The sequence below is a fragment of the Pectinophora gossypiella genome, chromosome 29, assembly GCF_024362695.1.
Source record: "Pectinophora gossypiella chromosome 29, ilPecGoss1.1, whole genome shotgun sequence".
Taxonomy (NCBI): Eukaryota; Metazoa; Arthropoda; class Insecta; order Lepidoptera; family Gelechiidae; genus Pectinophora; species Pectinophora gossypiella.
In genome coordinates this window covers 205,001-222,656 of record NC_065432.1, presented here as the reverse complement: position 1 = coordinate 222,656, position 17,656 = coordinate 205,001, and the positions used below count along the sequence as shown (strand labels likewise).

Here is a 17,656-nt window from a genome sequence, read left to right as displayed (position 1 = left end):
AGAATAATAATGGGTGGAAGATGTAATTGTGCTTGGGTGTTATAACAAGGGTCATCTTTTGTACCCAAAAACAAAGACAAAAGATGCATTATCATAATTAAAACACATAATAACAGGTTCTTACCGCGTTTCAAATAGGGATATGAGACTCCCGATATTTCGACACTGTTGCAAGTGCCATGATCACGGGACGACTGATGAGATTGGAGTGGAGTAGGTAGATCCATATATTATCAGGAGTCTCATATTCCTATTTCAAACGCGGTAAGAACCCGTTATAATGTGTTTTAATTATGATAACAACCGCGTAAACTTAAAACAATGTATAAAGATGCATTATGTCTGTTATCCATGAAATTAGAAGGTTAAACGAAGGCAACTCTGAACAGAGCCATCTATGTTTTTTTTTAGGGAACGTAGCCTCAAAAGGTCCTCATTAAGCTTGCTTCAGAGTAAGATTATAATGTACTATTATACTAGAAAGTTAACAGCCTCCGTGGTCTAGTGGTTAGAGCGTTAGGCTCACGATCTGGAGGTCCGGGTTCGATTCCCGATGGGGACATTGTCGAAATCACTTTGTGAGACTGTCCTTTGTTTGGTAAGAACTTTTCAGGCTTGAATCACCTGATTGTCCGAAAAAGTAAGATGATTCCGTGCTTCGGAGGGCACGTTAAGCCGTTGGTCCCGGCTATTAGCCGTAAAAATACCTCCACCAACCCGCAGTGGAGCAGCGTGGTGGAGTATGCTCCATACCCCCTCCAGTTGATTGAGGGGAGGCCTGTGTCCAGCAGTGGAACGTGTATAGACTGTTTATGTTATGTTATGATGGGAGGCCTGTGCCGTAATGAGTTGGAAAGTCACTGTGGCCCTGTGGCTTATGTGCAGCCTTGCTAGCTTGCTATTTGGGATATAGTCTACTTATGTTATGTAAGTGGCGATACAGACGAGAGTTATGTTTATTTGTTTCTTTCTAGTAAACATAAATAACATAAACAGCCTATACACGTCCCACTGCTGGGCACAGGCCTCCCCTCAATCAACTGCAGGGGGTATAGAGCATACTCCACCACGCTGCTCCACTGCGGGTTGGTGGAGATGTTTTACGGCTAATAGCCGGGACCAACGGCTTTACGTGCCCTCCGAAGCACGGAATCATCTTACTTTTCCGGACAATTAGGCCTCCCATCAACAAATAAATAAAAATATTTTCTAGTATTTTAGTACATAAAAAGAACTATGGCTTCAAGCTTATTGTTAACATAATCTGAAGTTATTACTTATTAAGACTAATAAAATTATTAAAAATATATTGTAAAATAAAATAATGTTAATAATAATAGAACGAAAAACCAAATAACGCGTTAGTTTGCGTGTTGTATAAAGCTTGACGTGTTTTTTTTACTGAAATAATAATAATTTTGATAATTTTCGCTATAAAATGTGAGATACCGCGCACCTTGATTTTATATAGTTTATTAATTAATAATAATAGTTTGTAACAGATTAATTTATAACAAAACAAATTAAGTAAGCTTTTAAAATTATCGCTTGTGGTTTATAAAATTGATTTACGTGAAATGTGCTTCTCTGACGTTAATCTTGTTGCTCTTTGTGCTTCGGTAAGTACGGTTATGATTATAAATCAGTGATATATTATAGGGCTTCGATTGTTAGTTGGTTGAAATTTTAATATTTGTACAGCGCACGTAGAATCGGGTTGAAAATGGCGTAATTTCATTTGATACTTCTATAAAATCACGATTAATTACATTACTCTACTCTTTTTTTTATTACATAACAACATTAACAACATAAACAGCCTATATACGTCCCACTGCTGGGCACAGGCCTCCCTCAATCAACCGGAGGGGTATGGAGCATACTCCACCACGCTGCTCCAATTACACTGCTGCTATAATTATGCTGCTGCTTTTTTATTAGTATACATTAATTTAATCAATATGTAAAAAATAAAAACAACACCAAAATAAATAAATATATTATAAATAGCATGGTAAGAAGGCCAGGTATGATCAAAATATGTATTTTCAATCTAATTCTTACTTAGCGAATGTTATGATGTTCGAACTAGAAACAAAAAGTGCATTTAGCAAGGTGCCATAAATATGTGAAAAAGTTGACATGTCGTGGCCAGATCTTAGAATTGATCATTTCATGATTATTTTTATTTTTTTGACGTGACTTATTTTATATTTGCCGCTGATGGCATTAACTACTTAGCCGGACAAATGGGGAGCGCTGAAGGCTCTCACCCGGTATAACGTTTAAGACAACAGGCCTGAGGGTGCCCAGTTGGGCGCGTACCTCGGCTCAGGGCGTCGTCTGAGAGGAAAAATATTTGAATGAATTAATCGACCCTAGCGGGTCGATAGCGATAAGCGCTGAATGAGGGAAATCGTCGACCACGCCGGCGGGGTCGGTATCGGGGTCCTGATCATTTCATGATGTGTTCGGTCATTTTATGAAATTGTCATATTTCATGAAATAGCCAACTTAAGTTGACCATATCGTTGAAATGTCAACGTTTAACGATTCCAATCAACGTTTGGCCATATCGTTAATGGAGGCGGTGTCCATGTTATGTGGTGTAATAAAAATGCGAATAGTCGATTAATTTCTTAGGTTCAAAATTGTACAATTACATCGATTCATCGATTATAATATCAATCAAGTTTTAAATATAATCGACACCAGCGCCACTATCGGTGGATTATATTACTAATTTTGCGATATGATTGCCAACGTTTGGCCATATCATGAAGTAACCATACATTTAGTTGCTCATATCGTTAAACGTTTTGTGTTCATTGATCTGGCCAAACTACATCATGATGTGGCCAACTAGTGATATTGTATTTCATGAAATATGACCATTTCATGAAATGATCAATTCTAAGATCTGGCCACGATATGTGTACGTAGATATATTCGGCTTGAACAATACAATTTGTCGATGTCAATCCGACAATGTTTCTGTATGTTACATTTGTAGATTTATAGTGCTGTTGCTCTTAGCGGGGTAGGAAGTCGAAAATTGGTGCTAATTCCTGTAAATATCATCTAATTTTATTTTAAGTTATATCTGTCATTTTCTTACCCGTCGAAAAGGAAAGGTACGGGTAATCGACAGGCATAAAATTTATGAAACACACGTCAATTTTCAGCACAAATCTAAAATAATCCTATAAAAATTTTGCATTGGCTAATAACCCGACAGAATTAATTTGACAGCACACGTCAAATGGTTTGCATACCAGCGAGATACCTTTTTGATTCGCCCGGGTTATTCGTTCATTTACTCATTCTTCTTAAAATTAAGAGCTGTTAATCATCCGTCCCTTTCCTTTTCGGCGGATAAGAAAATGACGGCTATAACTTAAAATTAGGTGTCTGCAGGAATCAGGGCCATTGTTAGATTTATTTTGAAGATTTAGTTTTTGTTTTTTTAGCATTCACCTGTGCTTTGGGAAACTCGCAAAGGGAAAATTAAATCGAAGAATCGAACGGGAATTGACGATACATAGATCGAAAGAATTTCCCATGACCAGGAGGAGGACCCGGTTGTCGTGAACCATACATAATCATGTAAGGTCACGCATTATCTGAATTCTGAATCACATTTCAAAGCTGAAATGTTTCATAGTTATATGAATACCTATGGGGCAATGCCCATAGCTATCATCAAAACATTCTAATCCCATATTCTAACATCGTGGGTTTTTTACCCTATATTTAGACAGTTATGGGCACGTTGCCCATTTGTGGGTATTTTGCCCCATAGGTATTCATATAACTATGACACATTTCAGTTTTGGAATGTGATTCAGAATTCAGATAATTCGTGACCTTACATGATTATGTATGGTTCACGACATCGGTGGTGTAGTGGTTAACACGCTCATCCCGGCTTGACAAGAGCTCGGGTTCAAGTCCCGTCCGAGTCAGATTTTTTTTCAATTTAGTTATCTCTTTATTTTTTGCTACTTGTCGGTCTCTGGTTTGGTGATTAAGGGTTAAACCACACCTGCTAGTTTTCTATACTTCTATCCTTTACTGTTGCTCAGAATCGTTAGTTGCTAGAGTGAGATAGAGCCGACGAGAGCGGTCGTTCTTTTTCGCTCTAGCAAATGAAAGTTCTGGGTAAAAGAAAAGGATAAAAACATAGTGGTTTAACCCCAGAGGCTATATATTCCAATTACATAAACACAAACAGCCTATATACGTCCCACTGGACACAGGCCTCCCCCCAATCAACCGGAGGGGGTATGGAGCATACTCCAACACGCTGCTCCACTGCGGGTTGGTGGATAATGCAATTATAATATATAAACATGTACCATGTTAAATTAAAACAGATAAATGTAGACTCACTTATTTTAATATTACTTACGTGCTTAGTGAAATGGAAACTCGACAAGAAAAGATCGTTAAGTTCTATTTTTGACTGGGCGCGCTCCCCATTTGTCCGGTCAAGTAGTTAATGGAGCCGATTCGGGCAACCGCCAACTCAATTTTAACTTAAGGGCTTATTACCTACCTGGCCGTCGAGCTGGATGCGTCAAAGTCACGGTGGTTGTCATGGTTACTCGCCACCAACTCTCGTTTCCCGATCAGATCGTGTAGTCTAATAGCAAATCGGCGGGGCGTAACCATGGTAACCACGATCTCGAGCGAGTTGGTGGGGAGTAACTATGGTAACCACCCCGTCGAGAATTTATCGATCTTTTCGCGAGTGCTGTAAACTATCCAAAAGCGGGCTAAAAATGCCGCGTTGAAGTAATTTGCGCACTTGCTTTTATATGCGCGAATGTCAAATTACAATATTGCTTTTCAGGTGAATTGCTTCAATGCTGCCTTTTGAACCCGCTGTTCTTGTCTAGATAATCTTCCTAATCATTACTAAGTATATTGTCTATATTAGTTTGTAATGTGTACAAATGTAAGTATGTGGGCGGCGGCCCGGAGGGTGCTAGACGGTGGTACGACTATTGCGAATAAATACAACGTCACGGTATCTAGTTGTTTTATTGACTATAGTCCGCGCGCATTATAGTTGTCTCCCGCGTTGATTGGCGGATTGAGTCACGTTGGTACTCAGCCCGCCAATCAGGACGGGAGAGGGTCAAACATTGATTGGCGGACTGAGTCACGTTGGTACTCAGCCCGCCAATCAGGACGGGAGAGGGTCAAACATTGATTGGCGGACTGAGTCACGTTGGTACTCAGCCCGCCAATCAGGACGGGAGAGGGTCAAACATTGATTGGCGGACTGAGTCACGTTGGTACTCAGCCCGCCAATCAGGACGGGAGAGGGTCAAACATTGATTGGCGGACTGAGTCACGTTGGTACTCAGCCCGCCAATCAGGACGGGAGAGGGTCAAACATTGATTGGCGGACTGAGTCACGTTGGTACTCAGCCCGCCAATCAGGACGGGAGAGGGTCAAACATTGATTGGCGGACTGAGTCACGTTGGTACTCAGCCCGCCAATCAGGACGGGAGAGGGTCAAACATTGATTGGCGGACTGAGTCACGTTGGTACTCAGCCCGCCAATCAGGACGGGAGAGGGTCAAACATTGATTGGCGGACTGAGTCACGTTGGTACTCAGCCCGCCAATCAGGACGGGAGAGGGTCAAACATTGATTGGCGGACTGAGTCACGTTGGTACTCAGCCCGCCAATCAGGACGGGAGAGGGTCAAATATTGATTGGCGGACTGAGTCACGTTGGTACTCAGCCCGCCAATCAGGACGGGAGAGGGTCAAACATTGATTGGCGGACTGAGTCACGTTGGTACTCAGCCCGCCAATCAGGACGGGAGAGGGTCAAATATTGATTGGCGGACTGAGTCACGTTGGTACTCAGCCCGCCAATCAGGACGGGAGAGGGTCAAATATTGATTGGCGGACTGAGTCACGTTGGTACTCAGCCCGCCAATCAGGACGGGAGAGGGTCAAACATTGATTGGCGGACTGAGTTAGCTTGATACTTACTTTGCCCGCCTATCAAGGCAGGAGAGGGTCAAACATTGATTGGCGGATTAAGTCAGCGTGATACTTAGCCCGCCAATCAGGGCGGAAGGCGGTCGAACATTGATTGGCGGACTGAAGTCAAATTGGCAAAGGCAAAGGTCTCTTTCATCTTTCTATTCATCATTTTTCAGATTAAAGTGTCCGTCATAGATTTTATTTTTTACCTATGGTTATACTATACATGAATACCTACGCAAAAGTGATACATCGACGATTGCAATGAAGTTGCAGCGCTCCGTCGACAGGTGGCGTGAGGGGGAGTGGGGGGTAGTCGAGGCAGTACTTGTCAGTTGCGATCGGAGCGCGGAGGGCGACGGACGTCGCCTCGGCGGTGTTTATGTGGACTCGTATATTGTGAAATGGGAAAAAGCCCGAGCAAGTACCTTTCACATGTCCCTTGATTAGATGTGTGTGTGTGTAGTTTTCCATGGGAGGTGGAGGGTCTCGCCGACAGAGGTGCATTATAACTTCGTGCAAGGTAGGTAGTTTTGATTTTTTATTTATAAATACACATTTTCATGTGGGACTTTCCAGGCAACGTTTACCAAAAAGAATATAGATGGCGTTGTCGTTTTAACGTGATAATTACCTATTTTCTCTTTACTCTGGTAAATAATGATTAAAAATAATTTTATTGTTGTTTGATATTTGGATCACATTATGTACTTATAGAATTATGTTGCTACCTATATTGCTTCTCTTCAGGCTACATTCCTCAAAAACAACAACAGATGGCGCTGTACAGATTTTCCTTCGTTTAACCTTCTAATTTCATTTTTCCTTCTTTTGTTTTTGGGTATAAATGATGACCCTTAAGAACCCTTACCCTTAGAAGCAATATATCATCATGATGATGATGATATATTGCTTCTCTTTATTTTGATCAGAATAATAATGGATGGAAGATGTGTTGTGTCTGGGTGTAATAATTCCATAAGGGTCATCATTTATACCCCAAAAACAATTATAACCAATGATTTTTTTGTACTGCACAATTGCAATAAATCTCTTGATTTGTTTTTGATAAAAGAAGGAAAAATGAAATTAGAAGGTTAAACGAAGGAAAATCTGTACAGCGCCATCTGTTGTTGTTTTTGAGGAATGTAGCCTGAAGAGTCCCTTATTGATTTATTTGGAGATGTCCTTTGAAAAGGTTCAGTACGATCTACTCTGAACCGGCGTGCGTGTATGAAGCGATTGGTGAATGTGGAGGAAGCAAGAGAAGTGTGTCAGGATGGAAGCTAATGAAATTCCATAGTCTCTGCTTACCCCGGTAGGAAATAGGCCGGAGTTAATGTATGTATGTTTAACTGTTAAATGCAGGGCCATAAATAAGTTTTTACAACAAATAAAAATGCAGGGATGTGAATAAATATTTTATTTATACATAATATTTGCTCAACAACGACCGACCAACTTCTCCGAACACAGTTCTTCAAACAACCAACTGACCTATTTGTAGGTCAACTATTATAACCACTGACCTATTAATAGGTCAGCGATGACAACCACTGACCAATAAATACTGTAACCATCGATCTATTAATAGGTCCATTATAATAATTACAGATTTATTAATAGGTCAACGATTATACAGGTCCACACTAGGTCCATGACTACTACCGAACAACCGATGGCTTTATACCGAAAATTTACGGTCATTCGGTTTAAAGTAATTTTGGAATTGTTTAAAACATAACAAATTATACAATAATTTTAATAAAAATTTGGCCCCGATTCCTGCAGACACCTCCTAATTTTACTTTAAAGGGACGGGTAATCGACAAGCATAAAATTTATGGAACACACGTCAATTTTAGGCAGAAATTTACAAAACTACCAGCGAGATACTTTTTAGATTTTCCGGGTTATCCATTAATTTACTCATTCTTCCTAAAATTAAGAGCTGTCAATCATCCGTCCCTTTCCTTTTCGGTGGATAAGAAAGTGACAGGTATAACTTAGAATAAAATTAGACGGCGTCTGCAGGAATTAGCACCTTTATATCTCTATTTCAATAATCTGTGTTACAATTTTACTTGCATTGTGTAATTATAATCAATTTGACAGAATCGGCAGCATTTCCATTGAATGAACAATAACTCCGTATACAACGGTCACTCCCCGCACCCCGCACCAATGCGTATCGGCCGCCTGGGTGACCACAAATAAAAAAGTTTTCATCTCGCTCCGTGCTTCGGAAGGCACGTTAAGCCGTTGGTCCCGGCTGCATTAGCAGTCGTTAATAACCATCAATCTGCACTGGGCCCGCGTGATGGTTTAAGGCCCGATCTCCCTATCCATCCATAGGGAAGGCCCGTGCCCCAGCAGTGGGGACGTTATTGGGCTGGTGATGATGATGGAGCGTTTGTGGTGTGACATTGCCATAGTAAAATTGCAACACAAATATAATTGAAACAGCGTTTATGGTGGTTCCGTCAGTCGGCACAGACTTATCCTATCGTCGCTCGAACATGAACCGAGCGTATCATACAATAAGGTTTACTTCCCTTCAGCTATGGTTGGTTGCGTCACGAGTCCTGTTGTGGAAAGACTAGAATTTTCCAACATTTTAAGTGTTACTTTAAGTAGTACAAGATGTTAATTAAAACACATAATCTAATTTTAAGTTATACCTGTCATTTTCTTACCCCCTGTAAAAGAAAGGGACGGGTAATCGACATACATAAAATTTATAGAACACACGTCAATTTTAGGCAGAATTTTAAAAACGCCTTCCAAAATTGTATATTGGCCAATAACCCGACAGAATTAGGTTGACAACACGTGTCAAGCGGGTTGCATATAAGCGAGATGCCTATTTTACTCGCCCTCTTCTTCCTAAAATTAGCAGTTGTCAAATATCCGTCCCTTTCCTTATCGGCGGACAAGAAAACGACAGGTGTAATATAAAATAAAATTAGACGGCGTCTGCAGGAATTAGCACCAATTTATGCTTTGTAAACAAAACAGCATTTTCATATATGCAGTCGTTATACGATCATGTCAGGGGCCGTTGGCGGCTCAATAGTAACCCTGACACCAGGGTTGGTGAGGTTGGTAATCCACCTCACAACCCACACGATAGAACATTATGTTTGCAGGAACAACAGGACCCGCGCCACTCAATACAGTACAATGTAAAATAAAATCTAGGGTAGAATTCAGTCTTGGCAGCTCGTGGTCGTGTTTGCGAGTAAAATATTACATGGTCAGCCTCCGTGGTCTAGTGGTTAAAGCGTTAGGCTCACGATCTGTAGCCCTCCGTGGCTTTTTTGGTATTTTGGCATTCATTGGTCGGTGTATACAAGAGGTTATCGTTATGTCATGAACTGTACGTATCCTGTCCACTTGCTAATCCGTCCACTCGTTGTCTTCTCGGGTATGTCGTGAAAACCGACAGAGGGATTTTGTCCAACATGGTGGAGAATTGATACTGGCGATAGGTCACCATAAGGTCCATCATATCCATCTTAAGCCTTCGTATCAACAGTGACTGCAAATCTCTGAATACTTGTAGCTCTGCGCACCCCTTTAGGGATTACAGGCGTGACTACACGTATGTATATTCGCTTTAAAGACTCGTGAGCTGGTGTAATCAATTTCACTTGCAAACACGCCCGGACATTGTATAACACAAACCCGAACCCCATACCCCGTGGCAAGAAGTCAGTTCCACAAGAACTGAGCCGAGCTGCACGCTGGTCGACTAATTATGTATTTATGTTAGTATATATTATATACATCGCGATCAAATGGCAGTATCGTAGTTACATACTTATTCAGATTTGTTTAATTTGCGTGACAGCTGTACCTTGTAAGCACAGAGGAGTAATGCGGGACTCGGCGTTCCCAAAAAATACGATAGGTGTTGTTGTTAAGTTTTTTCTTCCCCCTGTTCCACATATCCCTACTGGCAGGAAGAATGGAATATTTATCCAGATATAGCTACTAGGGGGAATATTTTTCCACTTTACTGTACTGATAAATTGATTCAAGAAATTGCTATTATCATAAAGAAAAGTGCTTCTTTAAGTGTTTTGTTTATATAGCGAATTCTAATTTCATGGATAACAGACATAGTATGCATCTTTTATCTTTGTTTTTGGGTATAAATGATGATACTTTTTATTACAACAAGGTACAATTATCCATCCATTATTATTCTGATCAAAATAAAGAGAAACAATATTTCGGCGGATAAAAAAAGTGACGGGTATAACTAAAATAAAATTAGGAGGTGTCTGCAGGAATCGGGGCCATTAAGGGACTTTCCAATCGACGTTCCCAAAACACACGATAGATGGCGTTGTTCACTTCTAACGTGATAATTACCTATTTTCTCATTGCTGGGGTACATAATTATTTAAAAATGTAATGTAATGGCAGAAGCATATATAAAACTAATTGTTGCTTGATATTTGGATCACATTATAATATAGAATGATGTTGCTACCTATATTGCTTCTCTTTATTTTGATCAGAATAATAATGGGTGGAAGTTGTAATTGTACCTTGGTGTAATAAAAAGGGTCATCATTTATACACAAAAAACAAAGATAAAAGATGCATATGTCTGTCCATGAAATTAGAAGGTTAAACGAGCCAACACTGTACAGCGCTATCTATATTGTTTTTCGTGAACGTAGCCTGAAATTGTTTCATTGTGATGGAACTTCACTTGGGTAAGTTCGTTTAATCGTTAATAAGTCACGTCAAAAAAAACCTCAAACCTCTCTGTACTTACAACATACGTGAGCTGAACCGCATTCACAGTTCGCCTTAAAACGATAACTATGCGACATATCACGACGCACCGCCCAGTAGCATGGATCCCGCATATATCGATATATAACTATCGACAGGCAACAGTAATTTGAGCCAATAGAAACGGTTCATTTGACAATATCGTTGTTTCATTTATCGCGCATTCCATGCTACGGTTACCGGTGGTCTGTGTCGCGCGGTCGCTGTCGCGGGCAGCACGTACCGGACACCGGTAGACATATGTTCCATATTACTTTATTTATTTATTTATATGACGTATATTTTACAATTACTGGCGTCTATTCTATAATAACTAAATGTTTGATTACATTGAATATTATGATTTTATTTCGTGACAAACACACTGGAGATCTGTTAGGACACGATTTTTTTATAGATTGACTAGGATTAGATTAGGTTCACCATGGTATAAGAAGACCAGGTATGCTCAATCCTATGACAAGCCGCCATTGCTAGCCCATTGATGACGTAAGTGTTACCACTGTGTTACCATTAAATTGGTATCTCCAACATTCCAAGGACGTAAATTTTATCATTGACAATTAAGTGAATTACTGACTAATGTATTTAATTACTACTACTTGTCACAATATAAACATCATTAAAACTAAGTAAATCTTTTACTAAAAGTTCAAAATTTCCTTGCAAAGTAATTATAAAAACATTGGTCGTGGGTAATTTATTTTTTACGAAATGGCAACACAGGACGGGATGACGTCAGCTGGGCTAACCTTGAAATGTTAGCTGTCACTTTTGGGCATAACAGTAGGCTCTGCACGGCGACCGCGCCGCGCGCGGCGCGAATTATATCGAGGCCTTCGACCAATAGCTGTTTGACGTCCATCTGCGTAGATAACATTCGTATCCTTTAATGCTCGAAGCGCTCGATATAATTCGCGCCGCGCGCGGCGCGGTTGTCATGCAGACCCGGCCGGTTTTGTCGTCGGAAGATTGAAACCTCTCTCTAAAATAACGTTTATTTTTTTATTATTTTATTAAGTCCTTTACATTTATAGTCTCAAAACAAATATCACAAACTTTCGTACACCACCCTATATTCGTATTTATGTTAACGGCAGTGTTTTGTAAGAGATCTTTTCTAACAATTTTATTTGAAAAAAAAAAGTAACTTTCAGTCAAAACTCTGTATGGAAATTTCCATACAAGATCATGTTTTTTTTTTAAATATGCAATGTGTCTAGTTTGTAACTTAAGCATTATAATAAATATAATTTTAATTCTGTACAGCGACATCTAGCGTGATCTATAACGAACTAAAATCGATATATTTTATAATGATTAGGTTACAACTTTTGTATTTGGATTAATGTGTGTATGAATAGACGCCAGTCCTATGTATAGTACAATTATTAATTAAACTAGTATGTATAATATTTACATATGTTCACATCACTGTCTGTCTGAACGATCATTTTATGTTTTCATGTTGCAAAAGTGAATTTATGATTATGTGACTTGTTTCATTTATTAAAAAGTGAAATTTTAATAACTTTTAAAATTCAACATGTTCATACGATTAAAAAAACATTCAAATTTATTCTCTCGGCTGTAAAGTAAAACATAAAATGTCACATTGCAACATATTTCATTTCAGTCTATTTAAAAACAAATCCGATAATATATTATCACATAATATATCATTTTATCTGAACCCATCATTACTTTAAAATATATTATAAAACATTAAAATTAATAAATTTTGTTTTTACAAAGTTTCAACAATACAATGTTTCTTCAACAAAACACGAGCCTAACCAATAATTCCTTGTCACAACGTAACCATACAATGTGTGTCTCCACACATTTCCATACAATGCATGACTCCATACACTTCCATACATGTTCGTATTGAGATCATTAAACTCACACATCGTCCTTTGTAGTACAATATTTATTTACCTCTCCGAGTAGCTCTGAAGGTTACTTTGCAAGTTTTCGACTGATTTTCCATAACTTAATAACACTTCCATCAACCCGCAGTGGAGCAGCGTGGTGGAGTAAACTCCATATTCCCTCTCGTTGAAGGGATGCCGTTGCCCAGCAGTGGGAGGTATATAGGCTGTTTATATTTTACCTAGCCTGAGGATTTGACAGGTCCGGTTTTTTACAGAAGCGACTGCCTGTCTGACCTTCCAACCCGCGAAGGGAAAACCAGCCCAATACAGGTTAGGTCACACACTTCTGAAAATGGAGCTAGCTAACGGATGAGACGTTCGTTATGTAAAAAATGACGATTTGAATTTAGGTGCTTTTTTCTCGAGTATATTGTTGTAGATAAATTGACATTTATGGAAAATCTTTCGAAGTCTGATGGTCCACTGTAGACTGGTGTCTCCCCTGGTGGTCGTTGCTCAAAGCAACCACATTCAATGCTACCTCAACTGGTCGGAGCGCTGAGAGGATTTTAATCTGCGAACAAAAATCAGAAACTTAAAAAAAGAGCTTCATTCTTGTGAGCTAATGGCCCCGATTGCTGCAGACACCTCCTAATTTTATTTTAAGTTATACCCGTCAGTCTTATCCGCCGAAAAGGAAAGGAACGGATGATTGTCAACAAGTTAATTTTAAAACGAATGAATAACCCGGGCGAATAAAATAGGCATCTCAATGGTATGCAATCCGTTTGACGTGCTGTCTACTTAATTCTGTCGGGTTATTGGTCGATGTAAAATTTTTAGACGGTTGTTTTAGATTTGTGCTTAAATTTGACGTCTAATTCCATAAATTTTATGCCTGTCGATTACCGGTCCCTTTCTTTTTCAACGGATAAGATTAAAATAAAATTAAATGGTGTCTGCAGGAATTAGCACCAATATATTATAAGCTTCTATGCTCTTCTGGGAGCGAATAAAAACAGAACACGTCCAGCTACTTGTCTTCCCGGGCGTGTCGGGAAAACCGACAGATGGATTGCGTCCTTCATTTGTCCGGTAATTGGCTACTGATGAGTATTTAAAAAATTACACACGCTTATTTGTACCGCTTAAAATATTTCATTTTCTCGAAAAATCTTTTTCCTAGAAAAAAAAACCACATTTCACTTCATTTATTTTAAATTTATTAAGTGAAAATTAAGGGAATTACAGACTAATGTATTTCATTACTATTCCTTGTCACATATATAAAAATCATTAAAACTGTAGTAAATCTTTGACTAAAAATTTTTGCAAAGTAAATATAAAAACATTGGTCGTGGGTAATTTTTTTTTACGAAATGGCAATACAGGGCCGGATTCGTCAGTTGGTCTAACCTTGAAATGTTTTTTTTTTTTTGTTTTGGTTTTCCCCGAAGGGTAAGGCAAAGGGAACTATGCCCATACAGCCATGTCGGACGTATTTTTTTTCTTGATGATTAATGAAATGATGAAAGGTGATGATGATGAAACCTAAGCCCCCACCCTCGGAGTAGACTCCTACTCCGAACCCCAAACGAATTAACTCAAAAGTCCGCATAAACTTTTGAGTTATGAAGCGGCTTCCCGGCACGAAGCGAAAATAGGCAGATACACTTTGTTTATTGAATACTCCAATATAATAACACTCGCGAATGTCTTCCGACTAACTTAATGCGATCATTAACCACAAAACACCACTTCGTATTAATTATTTAGATTACTCAATGAAGAAAGCAACTGTCCCGTTCCCGTTTCCCGCCGAAAAGCCACCTTGAAATGTTAGCTGTCACTTTTGAGTATACTTGGTTTTCTTACATTATGGTCCTAACCAAACTATTCCCGCCGTAATTCGAAGTAAAACTTATGTAGAATGAACAAATACCTGGTGCGGGCTCAGGCGTAGTTGCTAGGGCTCTGCCCCCGCGAGCCCGGCCCCGGGCTGCCGTAGTTGGGTTCCAACCTGTCGGCGGGTAAATGTATATTACCAAGTAGTCATACGCACTCGTTCCTTGGCATGGTATGGCCATGCGGGGTGTAAGTGACATCGTAACAAATACTAAGGGGGATGAGTCAGACCATGATTCTGTCTTAATACATAACATACATACATAAACAGCCTATATACGTCCCACTGCTGGGCACAGGCCTCCCCTCAATCAACCAGATCGGGTATGGAGCATACTCTACCACGCTGCTCCACTGCGGCTTGGTGGTGGAGGGGACCAACGGCTTAACGTGCCTTCCGAAACACGGAATCATCTTACTTTTTCGGACAATCAGGTGATTCAAGCCTGCAATATCCTTACCACACAAAGGACAGTCTCACAAAGTGATTTCGCCAATGTCCCCATCGGGAATAGAACCCGGACCTCTATATCGTGAACCCAACGCTCTCACTTCTCTTTGACTTATATCAAGTGGAATTTCCTGTCGGAAATGTAATGAAAATCTTAGTATTTTTTATTATTATTTTCGGTTCCATACTTTCGCGACAGAAGATGCAAGTCGTGTCGTATCGGGAGGTGAAGGTTTTGGCGGGGAAGAAGAGAGAGATGGCGATTACTCCACCGACAAGAGCGTGGCTCTTTAATGATGATGCTGAGTGCGTGTGTACCTGTAGTCGTGGCGGTAGGCTGGCGGCGGGTCCCGGGTGGCGCTGGCCGCGCCCGCGCGGCCCGCCGCTGGAACATATTATATATGGTCATAATTTCATGTATATAGTGTATTTAAGATAACATAGCATCATGCCTGTACCCCCAATGTGTATCTTCTTCAAGGGACATCTCCATCTCTAAGGTTGGCGACCATATTATGTCGTTCTGTCTTCAGCCATGCGAATCAGTTGGTCTGTGCTGTCCACCTTCAACCAATCTCTTATGTTCTTGTCCATGAAGTTCTTCTACCTCTTCCTCACTTTCCTTCAATTTTGCTCCAATAAGTTAAGGTATGGTCCAAACATGAATTCGAACTTGATTTCGAATTCTATTGAAATGATTATCACGTGCACAGTGAAGGAAAACATCGTGAGGAAACCCACAATCCTGAGAAATACGTTTCGGAGGTATGTGACCTAACCTGTATTGGGCTGGTTTTCCCTTCGCAGGTTGGAAGGTCAGACAGGCAGTGGCTTCTGTAAAAAACTGGACCTGTCAAATCTTCAGGTTTGGTAAGCGGACCCTGTGAAAACGGGTTATCGCTAGGAAGATGTTGATTAAACAGTAAGTACATACCGTCGTCTCTCCGCAGCCGCTGCTGCTGGGCGGGCGGCGCGGGCGCCTCCGCCGGCGGGGCGCGGCCCCGGCCTGACATGCACACAATGACATCATTACTGTCTGACCCATGACGTCACTAAACAGGGTAAGTCCCTTTCTACATACTACATACATACTCACGCCTATTTTCCACCGGGGTATGAAGAGGCTTAGAAAAGGTACAGTACGATCTGCTCTGAACCGGCGTGCGTGTATGAAACGATTGGTGAATGTGGAGGAAGCAAGAGATGTGTGTCAGGATGGAAGCAAATAGAATTACAGAAATAAAATGGCGGAGCTATCTGGGCGTACGTACCTGCGGCCAGGTGCGCGAGGTCGGCGCGGTACGAGGGCGGCAGCGTGGCCGAGCTGCGCGCCGCCAGCGGCGCAAGCGACGAGTACGCTGCGCAGGCGCAGAACATCGAGATATCATTACAAAGAAAAAATATATTTACAACTCGGCCCCACACTGGGCGCCAATAACTATAATTGGCGCCCAAAATGGGGCAAGTGCATTTTCATTCGTTACAATCGGCTAGTTTCCTAGCTCAAGAATAAATTATGAAATTCTGTTTACTAAAGACAGATATAACGCGACAAAAGACGTTCACTTTTTTATATTTAACTTATTTATGAATTTTACTTCCCTATAATCCTATAAAGTACAATTGTTTGTTCCTTCAGCGTGGTTACTGATTAATACGAAACTTGATGAGCGTGAAACGTCAACACGACCGTCGTAGCGCGCCGCTAGTTTACATCAACAGATAATGTTATTACCACCGTGGTATAATTAGACCAGTGGGCTTAGCACCGTAAGCACGCGACTCTTTCTCGCCGCGACAGAGATCATCTGTCTCTCTCTGTGCAGTACTGTGAGAGAGTGACGGGTGACGTATGTCGAGGCGAGAAAGAGTCACACGCTGGCGGTGCTAAGCCCGCTGCTAAGCTCAATCCTATGGCAAGCCGCCATTTCTAGCCCTTTGATGACGTATGTGTTACCATTAAATTGGTATCTCCAACATTGCAAGAACGTAAATTTTATTATTACTAATGTATTTAATTACTATTACTTGTCACATACATAAAAATCCTTAAAACTGTAAATAAGTCTTTTACTAAAAGTTCAAAATTTCTTTACAAAGTAAATATAATTTATTAGGGTAATTTTTTTTTAAATGGCAACGCATGGCGGGGTGACGTCAGCTGGGCTAACCTTGAACTATTAGCTATCACTATTGAGCATACCTGGTTTACTTATACCATGATTACCACTATTTAAAGAAAAAAATAGTAAATACCTCGTATGACAGACAGCTCTAACGCCGCTCGCAGCTCATCCTCCTCCGGACGCGAGCGTGATGGCTGCGCGCATCCACCCTGTACAACCAATCGGGATCATTGGGAATATAATCTGGGCTTACGTTATTTTAAAAAAATATGTTGTAAACTTGTATATCGTGTTTTTTTTTTTTAAATCAAACATCTTTTTTCCCATGGTATAACAAGACCAGGTATGCTCAAGCCGCCATTGCTAGCCCGTTGATGACGTAAATGTAACCATAAATTTGGTATCTCCAACATTCCAAGGACGTAGATTTTATTATTGAAAATTAAGTGAATTACAGACTAATCTATTTAATTGCT

General features: G+C 40.3%; 1 protein-coding gene and 2 long non-coding RNA genes across 3 annotated transcripts in view; all 3 read right to left on the bottom strand.

Moving 5' to 3' along the window:
* LOC126379659 (uncharacterized) overlaps nt 1-320 on the bottom strand; it is a 150,018-nt gene extending 149,698 nt beyond the window's left edge. Inside the window, exon 1 of the long non-coding RNA XR_007568372.1 lies at nt 305-320. This is a non-coding gene — a long non-coding RNA (uncharacterized LOC126379659). The remainder of the gene's footprint in view (nt 1-304) is intronic.
* Nucleotides 321-7,417: 7,097 nt separating this feature from the next.
* LOC126379645 (uncharacterized) lies at nt 7,418-16,031 on the bottom strand. The gene is made up of 4 exons (XR_007568358.1): nt 15,989-16,031; nt 15,373-15,439; nt 14,641-14,718; nt 7,418-13,272 (listed from the first exon to the last, which is right to left on the bottom strand). It is a non-coding gene; the product is annotated as an uncharacterized LOC126379645 (long non-coding RNA).
* A 62-nt stretch (nt 16,032-16,093) lies between these two features.
* Nucleotides 16,094-17,656, bottom strand: part of LOC126379662 (BTB/POZ domain-containing protein 7) — a 32,028-nt gene continuing 30,465 nt past the window's right edge. Inside the window, exons 26-27 of the mRNA XM_050028477.1 lie at nt 17,311-17,389; nt 16,094-16,412 (exon numbers count right to left, since the gene is read on the bottom strand). Coding sequence (XP_049884434.1) covers nt 16,180-16,412; nt 17,311-17,389 — 312 coding nt within the window. The 3' untranslated portion in view covers nt 16,094-16,179. The remainder of the gene's footprint in view (nt 16,413-17,310; nt 17,390-17,656) is intronic.